This window comes from Pseudorca crassidens, chromosome 11 (genome assembly GCF_039906515.1).
Source record: "Pseudorca crassidens isolate mPseCra1 chromosome 11, mPseCra1.hap1, whole genome shotgun sequence".
In the NCBI taxonomy this organism is placed as follows: Eukaryota; Metazoa; Chordata; class Mammalia; order Artiodactyla; family Delphinidae; genus Pseudorca; species Pseudorca crassidens.
Window position 1 is genome coordinate 105,590,066 of NC_090306.1, and position 12,522 is coordinate 105,602,587.

General features: G+C 42.8%; 1 protein-coding gene across 3 annotated transcripts in view; it reads right to left on the reverse strand.

The window, feature by feature from the left end:
• Positions 1-12,522, reverse strand: part of MLC1 (modulator of VRAC current 1) — a 63,502-nt gene that overhangs the window by 9,275 nt on the left and 41,705 nt on the right. For all 3 annotated transcript variants that reach the window (XM_067698451.1, XM_067698449.1, XM_067698450.1), the window contains one exon: positions 7,483-7,669. In XM_067698451.1, the coding sequence (XP_067554552.1) occupies positions 7,483-7,669 (187 nt within the window). The remainder of the gene's footprint in view (positions 1-7,482; positions 7,670-12,522) is intronic.

Below are 12,522 nucleotides of genomic sequence, written 5' to 3' on the forward strand. Positions count from 1 at the left end.
TGTTAGACCGACCTTGAGTCCCTGGAACTCAAGACTGGAAATGACGAAATAAAATTGTTTTCTACAATGACATATCCTGTATGTAGAAAATTCTAAGGAACACACACACACACACACACACACACACACACACACACACACTGCAAACTATTAGAACTAATAAATGAGTTCAGCAAAAATTCACAGTTACAAGATCAATATACAAAAATCAATTGCATTCCTATATGCTACCAACAAAAATCCTAAAATTAAAATTAAGAAATTAATTCCATTCATAATAGTATTAAAAATAATAAAACATACAGGAATACATTTAGCAAGAGAAGTATAAATTTTGAACTCTGAAAACTATAAAACATTGTTGATACACATTTTAAAAGTCCTAAACAAGTGGAGAAGCATTCTATATATATGGATTGGAAGACTCAGTATTATTAAAAACCAGAAAATACAACCCACAGAGACAGAAAAAGATTAGTGGCTGGAGAGGACGGGGGTTCTGAACAAAGAGTGACTGAAGATGGGAACAAGGGAATTTTATGGGGTGATGGACATGTCCTAATACTGGATTGTGGTTTTATACAACTTTGTGAATTTACCAAAAATCATTGAATTGTACATTTACAATTAATGGAGTCTATGGCATTCAAATTATAACTCAATAAATGTATATGGAAGAAGTGGAAACAATTGGATTCCTCCTGTATGATTACGAAGATTTATGGTGGCAAAGACTGCCCTGCTGTGAGTACGCCAGTCTGTTTGCTGATCGAAGGGTTAGTTCCATTTCAGCTATATTAATGCTACTCTGATTTATGACAAGGCCGTACAGTGGGAAAAGAAATACTTTTCAATAAATTATAAGTCATTTCCAATATTCATATGGAAAAATACATCTTGATACCTACCTAACCCTATACACAAAAATCAACTCCAAAAGGGCATGTGTAAAAATATATGAAAGGTAAAATAATGAATATTTTAGAAGAAAACATAGGAGTATAAATTCATGACTTGGAAACAGCAGGGACTCTTTGAAAAGTATTATAAAACATCAATCATGAAGAGAAACTAAGATAATTGGACTCTATTATGACTAAAGATTTTCACTCTATCAAAACACATCTTGAAGAGAATGAAAAAAAGCCACAGAATGGGAGACAATAGAAGGATGGGCAAGAAACTTGAACAGTGAATTCACAAAAGAGCATATCCACATGGCTAATAAACATGAAAAGATGACAAACTGCACTAGTTACCAGGGCAATGGATCTAGAAGGATTCATACGTGAGAATAAATAGAAAATTTCTGGAAAAGGGAGTAAAGGGAATGGACTATTTCTACCATGAATTAAATCATAAATATACAGTAGTTAAAAATATACAGTACTATTACTAGGGTAAAAGACAGCAAGGCCAGTGGAAGAGAATATATAGTTTAGAATTAGACCCAAAGATATTAGAAAGACTGCCATGATGATGAGAGATGAGACCAGTGTAAGAGACATGTGGGACACAGTCTAACATATGTGTAATTGGAATCCAGACAGAGTTAGAGGAAGAATGGGGCAGAGGCAATACCGGAAAAATTAATGGCCAAGAGTTTTCCAAATTTGATGGGAAGCTCCAACTAACAGATAAAATAAGTCCCACAAACCCAAAGCCAGATAAATACAAAGAAAACTGCTCCTAAAAGCATTGTAACAAAACTGCCGAGAACCAAAGATAAAAAGAAGATCTTAAAGCACCCAGATAAAAAGACACTACCTTCAAAGGACACAAACAATAATACAGACGATTTGTAAATAAAAATTATGAAAGCCAGAAGATGATAGAACAATATATTAAAATGCAAAAGCAACAAAAACCTCTGCAAAGCTAGAATTTTATTCAGGTGAAAATATCTTTAAAAAATGAATGTCAGGGGGCTTCCCTGGTGGCGCAGTGGTTGAGAATCTCTCTGCCAATGCAGGGGACACAGGTTCGAGCCCTGGTCTGGGAAGATCCACATGTCGCGGAGCAACTGGGCCCGTGAGCCACAACTACTGAGCCTGTGCATCTGGAGCCTGTGCTCTGCAACAAGAGAGGCCGAGATAGTGAGAGGCCTGCGCACCACGATGAAGAGTGGCCCCTGCTTGCCACAACTAGAGAAAGCCCTTGCACAGAAACGAAGACCCAACATAGCCATAAATAAATATTTTTTTAAAAAGTGAATGTAAGGACTTCCCTGGTGGCACAGTGGTTAAGAATCCACCTGCCAATGCAAGGGACACAGGTTCAAGCCCTGGTCCAGGAAGATTCCACATGGCATGGAGCAACTAAGCCCGTTTGCCACAACTACTGACCCCACGTGCCACAACTACTGAAGCCCACACACCTAGAGCCCTTGCTCCACAAGAAGAGAAGCCACCACGATGAAAAGCCCACGCACCGCAACGAAGAGTAGCCCCTGCTCACCTCAACTAGAGAGAGCCCGCGCAGCAGTGAAGACCCAACGTGGCCAAAAAATTAATTAATTAATTTTAAAAAATGCTTAACTTTTAAAAAAATGTAAAATTCTACTCCTTCAGACAAAATAATCAGAGAGTTCTTAACCAACAGATTGTCACTAGAAGAAATACTGAAAGATGCTTTTTAGGATGAAAGAAAATAATAATGAAACTGCAGAAATGAATGAAGGTCCCTTAAAAAGGTTAATACGTAGGAAAATATAAAATTGCTGACTATTTAAAGCAATAATAAATACCTCACATGTAATTAAAACATGTGTAGAAGGGAGGATTCTGGGAAGGTGGCAGAATAGGAAGCACCAGGAATCTGTCTCCCCACCTAGGCAACAATTGCACTGGCAGAATCTGATGCAACTGTTTTGGAACTCTGGGGTCTACTAAACGTGTGCAACCTCCGAGGGAAGCCTCAGACAGCAAATCGAAGTTAATTTTGGTCAGTACCAGTTCTTATTACCGTGGCAGCTCCGCGTCTCCCACCCCTGTGGCAGGCAGCTGTGCATGGGCTCTGGGGCAGCGTGCACGCAGCTTGCAGGCGCCAGGGCGGGGAAAGAAAGGACCCTGTCCTCCAGACATCGGGGATCTGTGCTCTCTCTGATCACTGATTGCTCCTCCTGATGATAGAGGTACAGACAAATCAGACAGGCCGCCATTATTGCTGGACCTCCCCCCACAGTGTTATAAGCCCCACCCCCTCCAGCTGAAGAGCCTTCCAGGAGATTTAAAGGGCCAGCACCCTTCCCTCCCCTTCATTTTATTCTTCTTCCCTTTTGGAGAGCCAGACATTAAAAGACTAGGACATTTAAAAACAACTGCATAAAAAGGGAAAATTAGAAAGTGACTGTGCATGCCCAGAGAAAGGCATAGAAAAGACCTAAGAAGACCTTAAATTTACACCTCAGGCACAGAGACAGACTACAGAAATCAAAAAACCAAAATCAATAAACAGAAACAATAACATGAAACAGCAAGCCCTGGAGAAGGAGGAGAACCTGATTTCCAGAGTTTCCAGCTCGCCATAACTAGAGAAAACCCACGCAGCAACGAAGACCCAACACAGCCAAAAATAAAATAAATTTATTTTAAAAAATTTAGCTGTAAAAAAAAGAAGTCCCTTCTTATCAGTTATTATTTTTAATGTAAGTGGACTAAACTCTCCAATCAAAAGACATAGATCTGCAGAATGAATTTAAAACACATGATCCAACCATATGCTGTCTAGAAGAGACTCACTTTAGATCTAAGACACAAATAGACTGAAAGTAAAAGGATGGAAATGATATTCCATGCAAACAGTAACTAAAGAGAGGAGATGTGGCTATACTAATATCAGACAAAATAGATTTGCAGTCGAACAGGTTACCAGAGATAAAGAAGGACATAATATATTAATAAAGGTTACATCTTCTTCAGCAAGAAGACATAACGATTATAAAAAGTTATGCATCTAATGACAGACCATCAAAGTACATGAAGTAGAAACTGACAGAATTGAAGGGAGAAACAGAGAGTTCTACAATAACTGGAGACTTCAATACCCTACACTCTCAATAATGAATAAAAGAGCAAGACGGAAGATAAGGAAATAGATGACTTAACACAGTAAATCAACTAAATCTAACAGAAACACACAGAACACTCAACCCAACAACAACATACACATCGTTCTTAAGTGCACATGAGACATTCTCCAAGATAGACCGTAAGTTAGGCCACAAATTAACTCTTAATAGGTTCTAAAAGATAGATATCATACAAAGTATCCTCTCTGATCACAACGAGATGAAGTTAGAAATCAATGACAGAAGTACGACTGGAAAATTCACAAATCTGTGGAAATTCAACAATACTTTCTTAAACAACCAATGGATAAAAGTAGACACCACAAGGGAAATTAGAAAATACTTAGAGATAGGAACTTCCCTGGTGGCACAGTGGATAAGAATCCACCTGCCATTGCAGGGGACATGGGTTCAAGCCCTGGTCTGGGAAGATTCCCACATGCCATGGAGCAACTAAGCCCGTGTGCCACAACTACTGAGCCTGCGTTCTGGAGCCTGAGAGCCACAACTACTGAGCCCGTGTCCACAACTACTGAAGCCCGTGCGCCTAGAGCCCCGGCTACGTGACAAGACAGGCCACCGCAATGAGAAGCCTGTGCACCGCAACGAAGACCCAGTGCAGCCAAAACTAACTAACTAAATAAATAAAATTTAAAGAAAAAAGAAAATACTTAGAGATAAATGAAAATTAAAACACAACATGTCAAAACTTATGGGATGTAATGAAAACAGTACCAAGGGGAAAATGTAGAGCTATAAAGGCTTACATTAAAAAATGAGAAAAATCTCAAACCAATAACCTAACTTTACAGCTTAAGAAACTAGAAAAAGAAGAACAAACTAAACCCAAAGCTAGCAGGAGGAAGGAAATAATAAAGATTAGAGCAGAATTAATCAAAATAGAAAAACAATAGAGAAAATGAATAAAACCAAAAGTTGGTTCATTGAGAAGATCAACGAAGTAGATGAACGTTTAGCTAGATGGACTAAGGAGAAAACAGAGAAAACTCAAGTTACTAAAGTCAAAAATGATATTAGGGACACTACTACTGATTTTACAAAAATAAAAAGATTATAAGAGAGTACTATGGACAGCTGTACACCAATAAACTGGATAACTTAGATGAAATACACAAATTTCCAGAAACACAAAACCTACCAAGACTAAATCATGAGGACACAGAAAATATGAATAGACCTAGAGCAACTAAGGGGCTTGAATCAGTAATCAGAACCCTCCCAACAAAGAAATGCCCTAGGCGTGATGGCTTTCCTGGTGAAATCTACCAAACATTTAAAGAAGAACTAATACAAGTCCTTCTCAAACTCTTCCCAAAAACTGAACAGCTAATAAATGAATTCAGCAAAGTAGCAGAATACAAAGTCACCACGCAAAAATCAGTTGCATTTCTATTTCTCTTCTTAATTCTGTGATTGTTTTATATATTCTGATGCGGTATTCACTACATCTAAGTCCAGATTGCTTTGATTCCTTTGATTGGATTCTTTGGTTATGAAATACCCTCTTTACGTCTATTAATACCTCAAATACAGTTGGAGATTTTAACTAAGCTCTCTCAGTATCTCAGAGAACACGCAGGCGAAATAATCAGTAAGAATATAGATTTGAATCACTAACTTGACTTAATTGACACTTTTAATAACACACCACCTAGCAATGCAGATACACGTCGTATTCAAGTGTAAATGAAACAGTTACCAAAACAGATCAGTGCTGATCAGGGCTGAAAGGAAGTTCCGCCAAAATTCATGTTTATTTTTTATTCACAGTGAAAATCTCTATACAAAAAAGAACCTTGATCTTTATCTCTTATCTTACACAAAAGTTAAGATTAATTAATCATGAAAAGCTAAAAGTGAACGGAAAAACAGTAAAACATGTAGAAGAAATCATAGGGGAACATCTTCATGACCTCGAAGAGTCAAAGATTTCTTAACCAGCACTCGACCTACCATAATAGGGAAAAAATGAAAACAGTGGACCTCATCAAGAAATTCCACTGAAAGGTAAAAAGACAAGTCATGCACCGGGAGAAGGTAGGCTTAATGCACCTCTCCAACAAAGGACTTGGTGACGAAAATGTCGAGAACTCTTAGAAACCAACTTTATAAACAGAGAACCAACCTCTTTCTCTTTAATGATCAAAAGATTTGAATAAGCACTTCACGAGAGAACATAGCCAAATGGCCAGTAAGCATATGAAAGTATGTTCATCACCATCGGTCATCAGAGAAACGCAAACTAAGACCGCGATGAGACGACGAGGAAGGGAAAATGAAAAAGTGTGACAGTGCCGAGGGCTGTCCGCGGCGCGGGGAGTGGGGCGCGTGGACGCGTATCACGGCTGGCTTATGGAGGTGCACAGCCACTTTGGGAATAGGTTAAGACTGCTGGTATCCCACCTGCCCACCCACAGCAGAAGGAGTAAGGGCTCTGTGGTCTATTGAAAGGATGGGATTCCGCACAGCAACAGAAAAGAATGAGCTTCTGCACCGACTTGGATAAATCCCGCAGGTCTTGTGTTGAGCAGAAGAGTCACAAACGAGACAGCCCGGCCTGTACGATTCCATGAATATGAAATTCCACAGCAACATTGGTGGAGGTGGCGGGAGTCAGAGGAGGTGTGACCTCGGTGGGGTCCTGCCTGGGAAGGGTTACTAGGGGGGCTGGGGGGCTGGGAGTGCCCTTTATCTTGATCTGGGCGGTGGCTACACAGTGAGCACACATGCAGACTTGTATCCTCCTGGACAAATACCACCAGCACATGGCGCGCCCTGTGCCACATTTACATCCAGTGAGGAAGAAAGTACTTGATCCAAAGAAGGAAAGGAGTAAAACAACAGAAACGACCCCGGATGGTGCGTGTGCACCGCAGGCAGACCCTCCGAAACGAGGGCTCCAGCTTTGCTGCCATGTTCCCTCGGCGGACAGCTGCTCCCGCCGCGGGTGCTGGCCCGCCTCTGCCCCAGCTTCTCACTGTCGGCCACTGTGAGAGGTCGCAGCCCTCCGCAGAGGGCCCCCGGGTAGTGGGGGGCAATTGAAGGTCGTGGAGTCAGGAGGCCTGGGCCGAGCAACGGCCCTGCCGGTCCCGACCACCCAGAGCCAGCCTGGCAGCCTGGCTGCGAAGGGGACGCCCAGGGCGGCTGTGGCCCCAGATGACGCAAAGGACACGCAGGGTGCACAAGGCGCCACAGCCTCGCCCGGCCGTGTCATCCTCTTATCAGCCAACAAGGGCCTGGGCAGGCACCCCAAAAGGCACCCCAACTCCCAGACAGGCGCCCCAGACGTCCCAGGGGCCAACGTCCCCAGACAACCCCTAAAGCCCACCCGGCGTCCCCTGGATAACGCGAGCAGCGGGCAGGCCCCAGAGGGCGCCGACCAGGCGTCTTACTGAATGAGCCTGTAGTACTGCTGGGTCAGGTCCTTCCACTCGTCCTCCGTGAGGTCCTTGGCGGCGTCTTCAGAGAGGTCGATGTCCTCGTGCTCCAGCCGCCCCAGGTAGGCCTCGCACGCCCTGCACGCGACGTCCACCAGCTGCCCTGAGAGGCCTGTGAGCCTCGATCCCGTGCTCTCAGGAACTGAAACCCAAGGACAAGCACGTGGGGCCTGGGCCACCACCCGCCCCCATGCAGTGGCACCACTGGGGGCACAGGCAAAGGCCACCCCACCTGTCTGTGCCTCAGGGTCTCACGGTGAGGGCTCTCGCTTCTCTGGGCAGCCGCCCTGGACGCCACACCTGGGCCTGGGCAGGTAACCTTTCCCCTCCCAAAGCTGCCCCCCACTGCACCGTGCCCCCTCCCCGCCGCACCCTCCGACTAGACTCTCAGCCCCTCGGGTGGGAATGAAACGGCACTTCTGATGAGCTCTCCACAAAACCTCTGCTTCTGAGCACACACTTGGTCCTCAGTGAGAAAAGAACAGGTATGCGTGGACAGCCCTGCAGTGATGCCTGTCAGCCCTGCGGGAGGCTGGGGGAACACCTCCCTGTACGTCCAGCACTTCTCAGAGCCCCAGCATGTGTGGGCTTTGTGGCTCTGAGCATCCGACCTCTCACACAGCACCCTCTCCTTCTGGAGCCCGTGAGCCAAGATCACTGTTGGTCTGGGGAGCACTGAACACAGGGAGGCCCCCGCCCAGGTGAAGGCAGACCTCATGCACCTGGCCCCCACCTCACGTGGCGGCCTGCCCCCCCCACAAAGCCAGCGGTCCCCAGGCTGGATGCGGAGATGGGGTGAGAGCTGAACCCTGTCGTGGGGCTACGGGGCAGGAGCCTGCAGAACAAGGCTGCTTGGAAGGTGTACGGAGACACCTGCACAAGCCCCAGGCACAGCCACTGAGACGGCAGCCCTGATGGACCCAGCGGCCGCCAGCGAGCACGGACCCGGGAGAAAGCGCTCGAGCTTCGCGGTTGCTGCGGGGTTACAACATGCATTTCTTAAATGTGCTGAGGTGAACTTCACAAAATATAAAAATAACCATTTTAAAGTGAAAATTCACTTCTGGTGTCCAGCACGTAAGGAGCCTGGAAGCTGCCACTCCACCCCAACAGCGGGTGAAAACCTGAACAGACCGGAAAATCACCAGCTGTTCTTAGATCTGTCCGAGAACTGAGGTCACAGGGCAAAAGCCTGCCCCAAACTGGCGAGACGGATGGGCAGGTACAGAGAGTCACCAGAGCAGAAACCTGTGTGGGAGCCGGCGCCAGGGAAGGAAACCCACCTGCTGCCATGGACGGGTTGCTGGAGGCTCAGGGCGGACAATCCTGAGACTTAGAAACCCCAGGGCTCGTCTTTAGGGGACCCCGTACTTTTGTCAGTTTTACCTCCAAGAGTCTGACCTGGGGGTCACAGTGAGTATTGGAGGAAAATCCCCTCGTGTTGCTGACGGGAGAGGAGGAAAGGAACACTCTGTTCCTAACAAGGCTGCCCTCAGGAGAAATAGTCACCAGAGTGTGACCTGCCAGGGTCTGATCAGGGCCTAATCAACGCTGGGGCAGGAAAATACCCAGCTCCGCCGCCTCTAGCCATCCTATCCCACCAAAGGGGGGAAAAAGGAGAAGCGGTGGTGAAGGTCACAGTCCAACGGCACAGGCTCAGCAAAGACAGAGACCTGATCACAGGACTACAAAGCACTGTATCAGACAAAAAAAAGAAAAAAAAGAGGGGATTTGTTGCCAGTAGACTTGGCTTGCAAGAAATGTTAAAAGAAAGAAATCCTTAGGAGAGGAAAAAAATGGCATAAATCAGAAACTCAGATCCACATAAAGAAAGGAAGAGCATTAGAGAAGGAATAAATAAAGGGAAAATTAAAACTTTACTTTTTTAATCCTTAATTGATCTGACAGAACATAATAATTTAATAATTATTATTAAAAATAAAAATAGAAAAAATATATCCAGATTATAGCTTATGGATAAGTGAAATAAATGACAGCAAAGATACAGGGCACAGGAGGGAGGAATTAGGAATATTTTGTTATAAAATATTCCCATTACTGTAAAGTGGTCAATGTTACTTGAAAATGCAGTTTGATTCATTGTAAATGTATATTGCAAACTATAGGACAACCACTAAAAAAATTTATATATATCTATGTATATCTGCTATGCTAGGAAGAGAAAGAAAATGAAATCATACAAAATGCTCAATTAAAACCACAAGAGTCAGAAAAAGAGTAGAAAACAATAGGAACAAAGGACAAGGGCAACGAATAGAAAACAGTAATAAATATGGTAGCTGTTACTCCAACCATATCAATAATCACTTTAAATGTCAACGATTAAATGTATCAATTAAAAGAGATTATACAGTGATCAAACAATAAGACCCAGCTGTGTTTTCAACAAGAATTCCACTGTAAATGAAGACACATATAGATTAAAAGCAAAGGGATGGAGAGAAATATACCCTTCTAACACTAATAAAGGAAAGCAGGAGTATCTATATTAATTTCAGACAGAACAGACTTCAGAGCAAGGAAAACTATCAGGGATGAAAAGAATGTTACATGATGATGAAGGGGTCAATACACCAAGAAGACATAGCAACACTTAACATGTATGTGCCTAACAACAGAGCGTCAAAATACATGAGGCACAAACTGATAGAACTTCAGGGAGAAATAGATGAGCTCTATTAGAGTTGGAGACTTCAACACCCCTCTCTCAGAAATGGATAGATCCAGCAGGCAGAAAATCCGTAAGGACGTAGGTGAACTCAATAGCACCGTCAACCAACTGGATATAATGGACATCTATACAGTACTTCATCCAACAACAGCAGAATACACATTCTTCTCAAGCTCATTTGGAACAGTTCCCAAAACAGGCCACTTTGGGGCCATAAAACACACCTTAACAAATGTAAAAGAATAGAAATCATAAAATATATGCTCTCAGGCCACAATGGATTAAACTAGAAATCAGAAGATACAGATAGCTGGAAAACTCCTCAAGTACGTGGAGACTAAACAACATACATCTGATAACACATGAGTCAATGAGAAGAATCCCAAGAAAAATTTTAAATATTTAGAACTGAATGAAAATAAAAATACAATTCATCAAAATTTGTGGGATGCAATGAAAGCAGTGCTTAGAGGGGAATTTATAGCACTGAATGCATATATTAGAAATGAAGAAAGATATGAAACTAACTATCTAAGCTGTTATCTTAGGAAGCCAGAAAAAGAAGAACAAATCAAACTCAAACAGAAGAAAATAAATAATAAAACTTAGACCAGGGACTTCCCTGGTGGCACAGTGGTTGAGAATCCGCCTGCCAATGCAGGGGACATGGGTTCAATCCCTGGTCCGGGAAGATCCCAAATGCCACGGAGCAACTAAGTCCATGTGCTGCCACTACTGAACCTGTGCTCTAGAGCCCGCGAGCCACAACTATTGAGCCCACGTGCCGAAACTACTGAAGCTCGCACACTTAGAGCCCCTGCTCCACAACAAGAGAAGCCACTGCAGTGAGAAGCCTGTGCACCACAACGAAGAGTAACCCCCACTCACTGCAACTAGAGAAAGCCCACGCGCAGCAATGAAGACCAAACACAGCCAAAAATAAATAAATAAAATAAATAAATTAGAAAAAAACACAAACTTAGACCAGAAATCAATGAAATTGAAAACGGGAAATCAACAGAGAAAATAAGTGAAACCAAAAGCTGGTTCTTTGAACACATCAATAAAATTAATAAGCCTTTAGTCAGGTTAACTAAAAACAAAAAAGGATGGATGATGTAAATTACTAATATCATAAAACTAAGAGGTGACATCACTACAGATCTCATGGACATTAAAAGGATAATAAAGGAATACGATGAACAACTTTATGCCGACGAATTTTATAATCTAGGTGAAATGGACTGATTCTTTGAAATATACAATCTGCGAAAGCTCAAAGAAGAAGAAATAGACAATCTGAATTGTCCTATACCTATTAAAAAAATCGAATCAATGGTTAATAACTTTCCAAAACAGAAGGCACCAGTCCTAGATGGATTCACAGGTGAATTCTACCAAACATTTAAGGAAAAATGTATACCAATTCTCTACAATCTCTTTCAGATGATAGAAGCAGAGGGAGTACTTTGTAACTCATTCTCTGTGGCCAGCATTACCCTAATACCAAAACTAGACAATGGTATCACAAGAAAAGAAAACTGTTGACCAAAATCTCTCATGAACATATTTGCAAAAATCCTCAACAAAATATTTGCAAATTAAATCTAACAATTTATAAAAAGAATTATACACCATGACCAAGTCACATTTATCCCAGGTATGCAAAACTGGTTCAGCATTCAAGAATCAGTTCATGTAATCCATCACACCAACAGGCTAAAGAAGAAATATTACATGATCATATCAATAGATGCAAAAAAAGCACTTGATAATATTCAACACCCACTTATGATAAAAACTCTCAACAAACTACGAATAGAGGGGCTTCCCTGGTGGCACAGTGGTTGAGAGTCCGCCTGCCGATGCAGGGGACATGGGTTCGTGCCCTGGTCCGGGAGGATCCCACATGCCGTGGAGCGGCTGGGCCCGTGAGCCATGGCCGCTGGGCCTGCATGTCCGGAGCCTGTGCTCTGCAACGGGAGAGGCCACAACAGTGAGAGGCCTGCGTACCACCAAACAAACAAACAAACAAACAAAAAACTAGGAATAGAACATCAAGTTGAATATCCTCAACTTGATAAAGAATATCTACAAAAAACCTACAGCTAACATTATACTTAATGATGAGAAACTAGAATCTTTCCTACTAAAATCAGGAGCAAAGCAAGGATGTCCTTTCTCAACACTCCTTTTCAACATCATACCGGAAATCCTAGCTAATGCAATAAGACAAGAAAATTAAAAGTAAACAAATTGGGAAAGAAGAAATAAAACTGTTTTTATTCAGAGATGACATGATT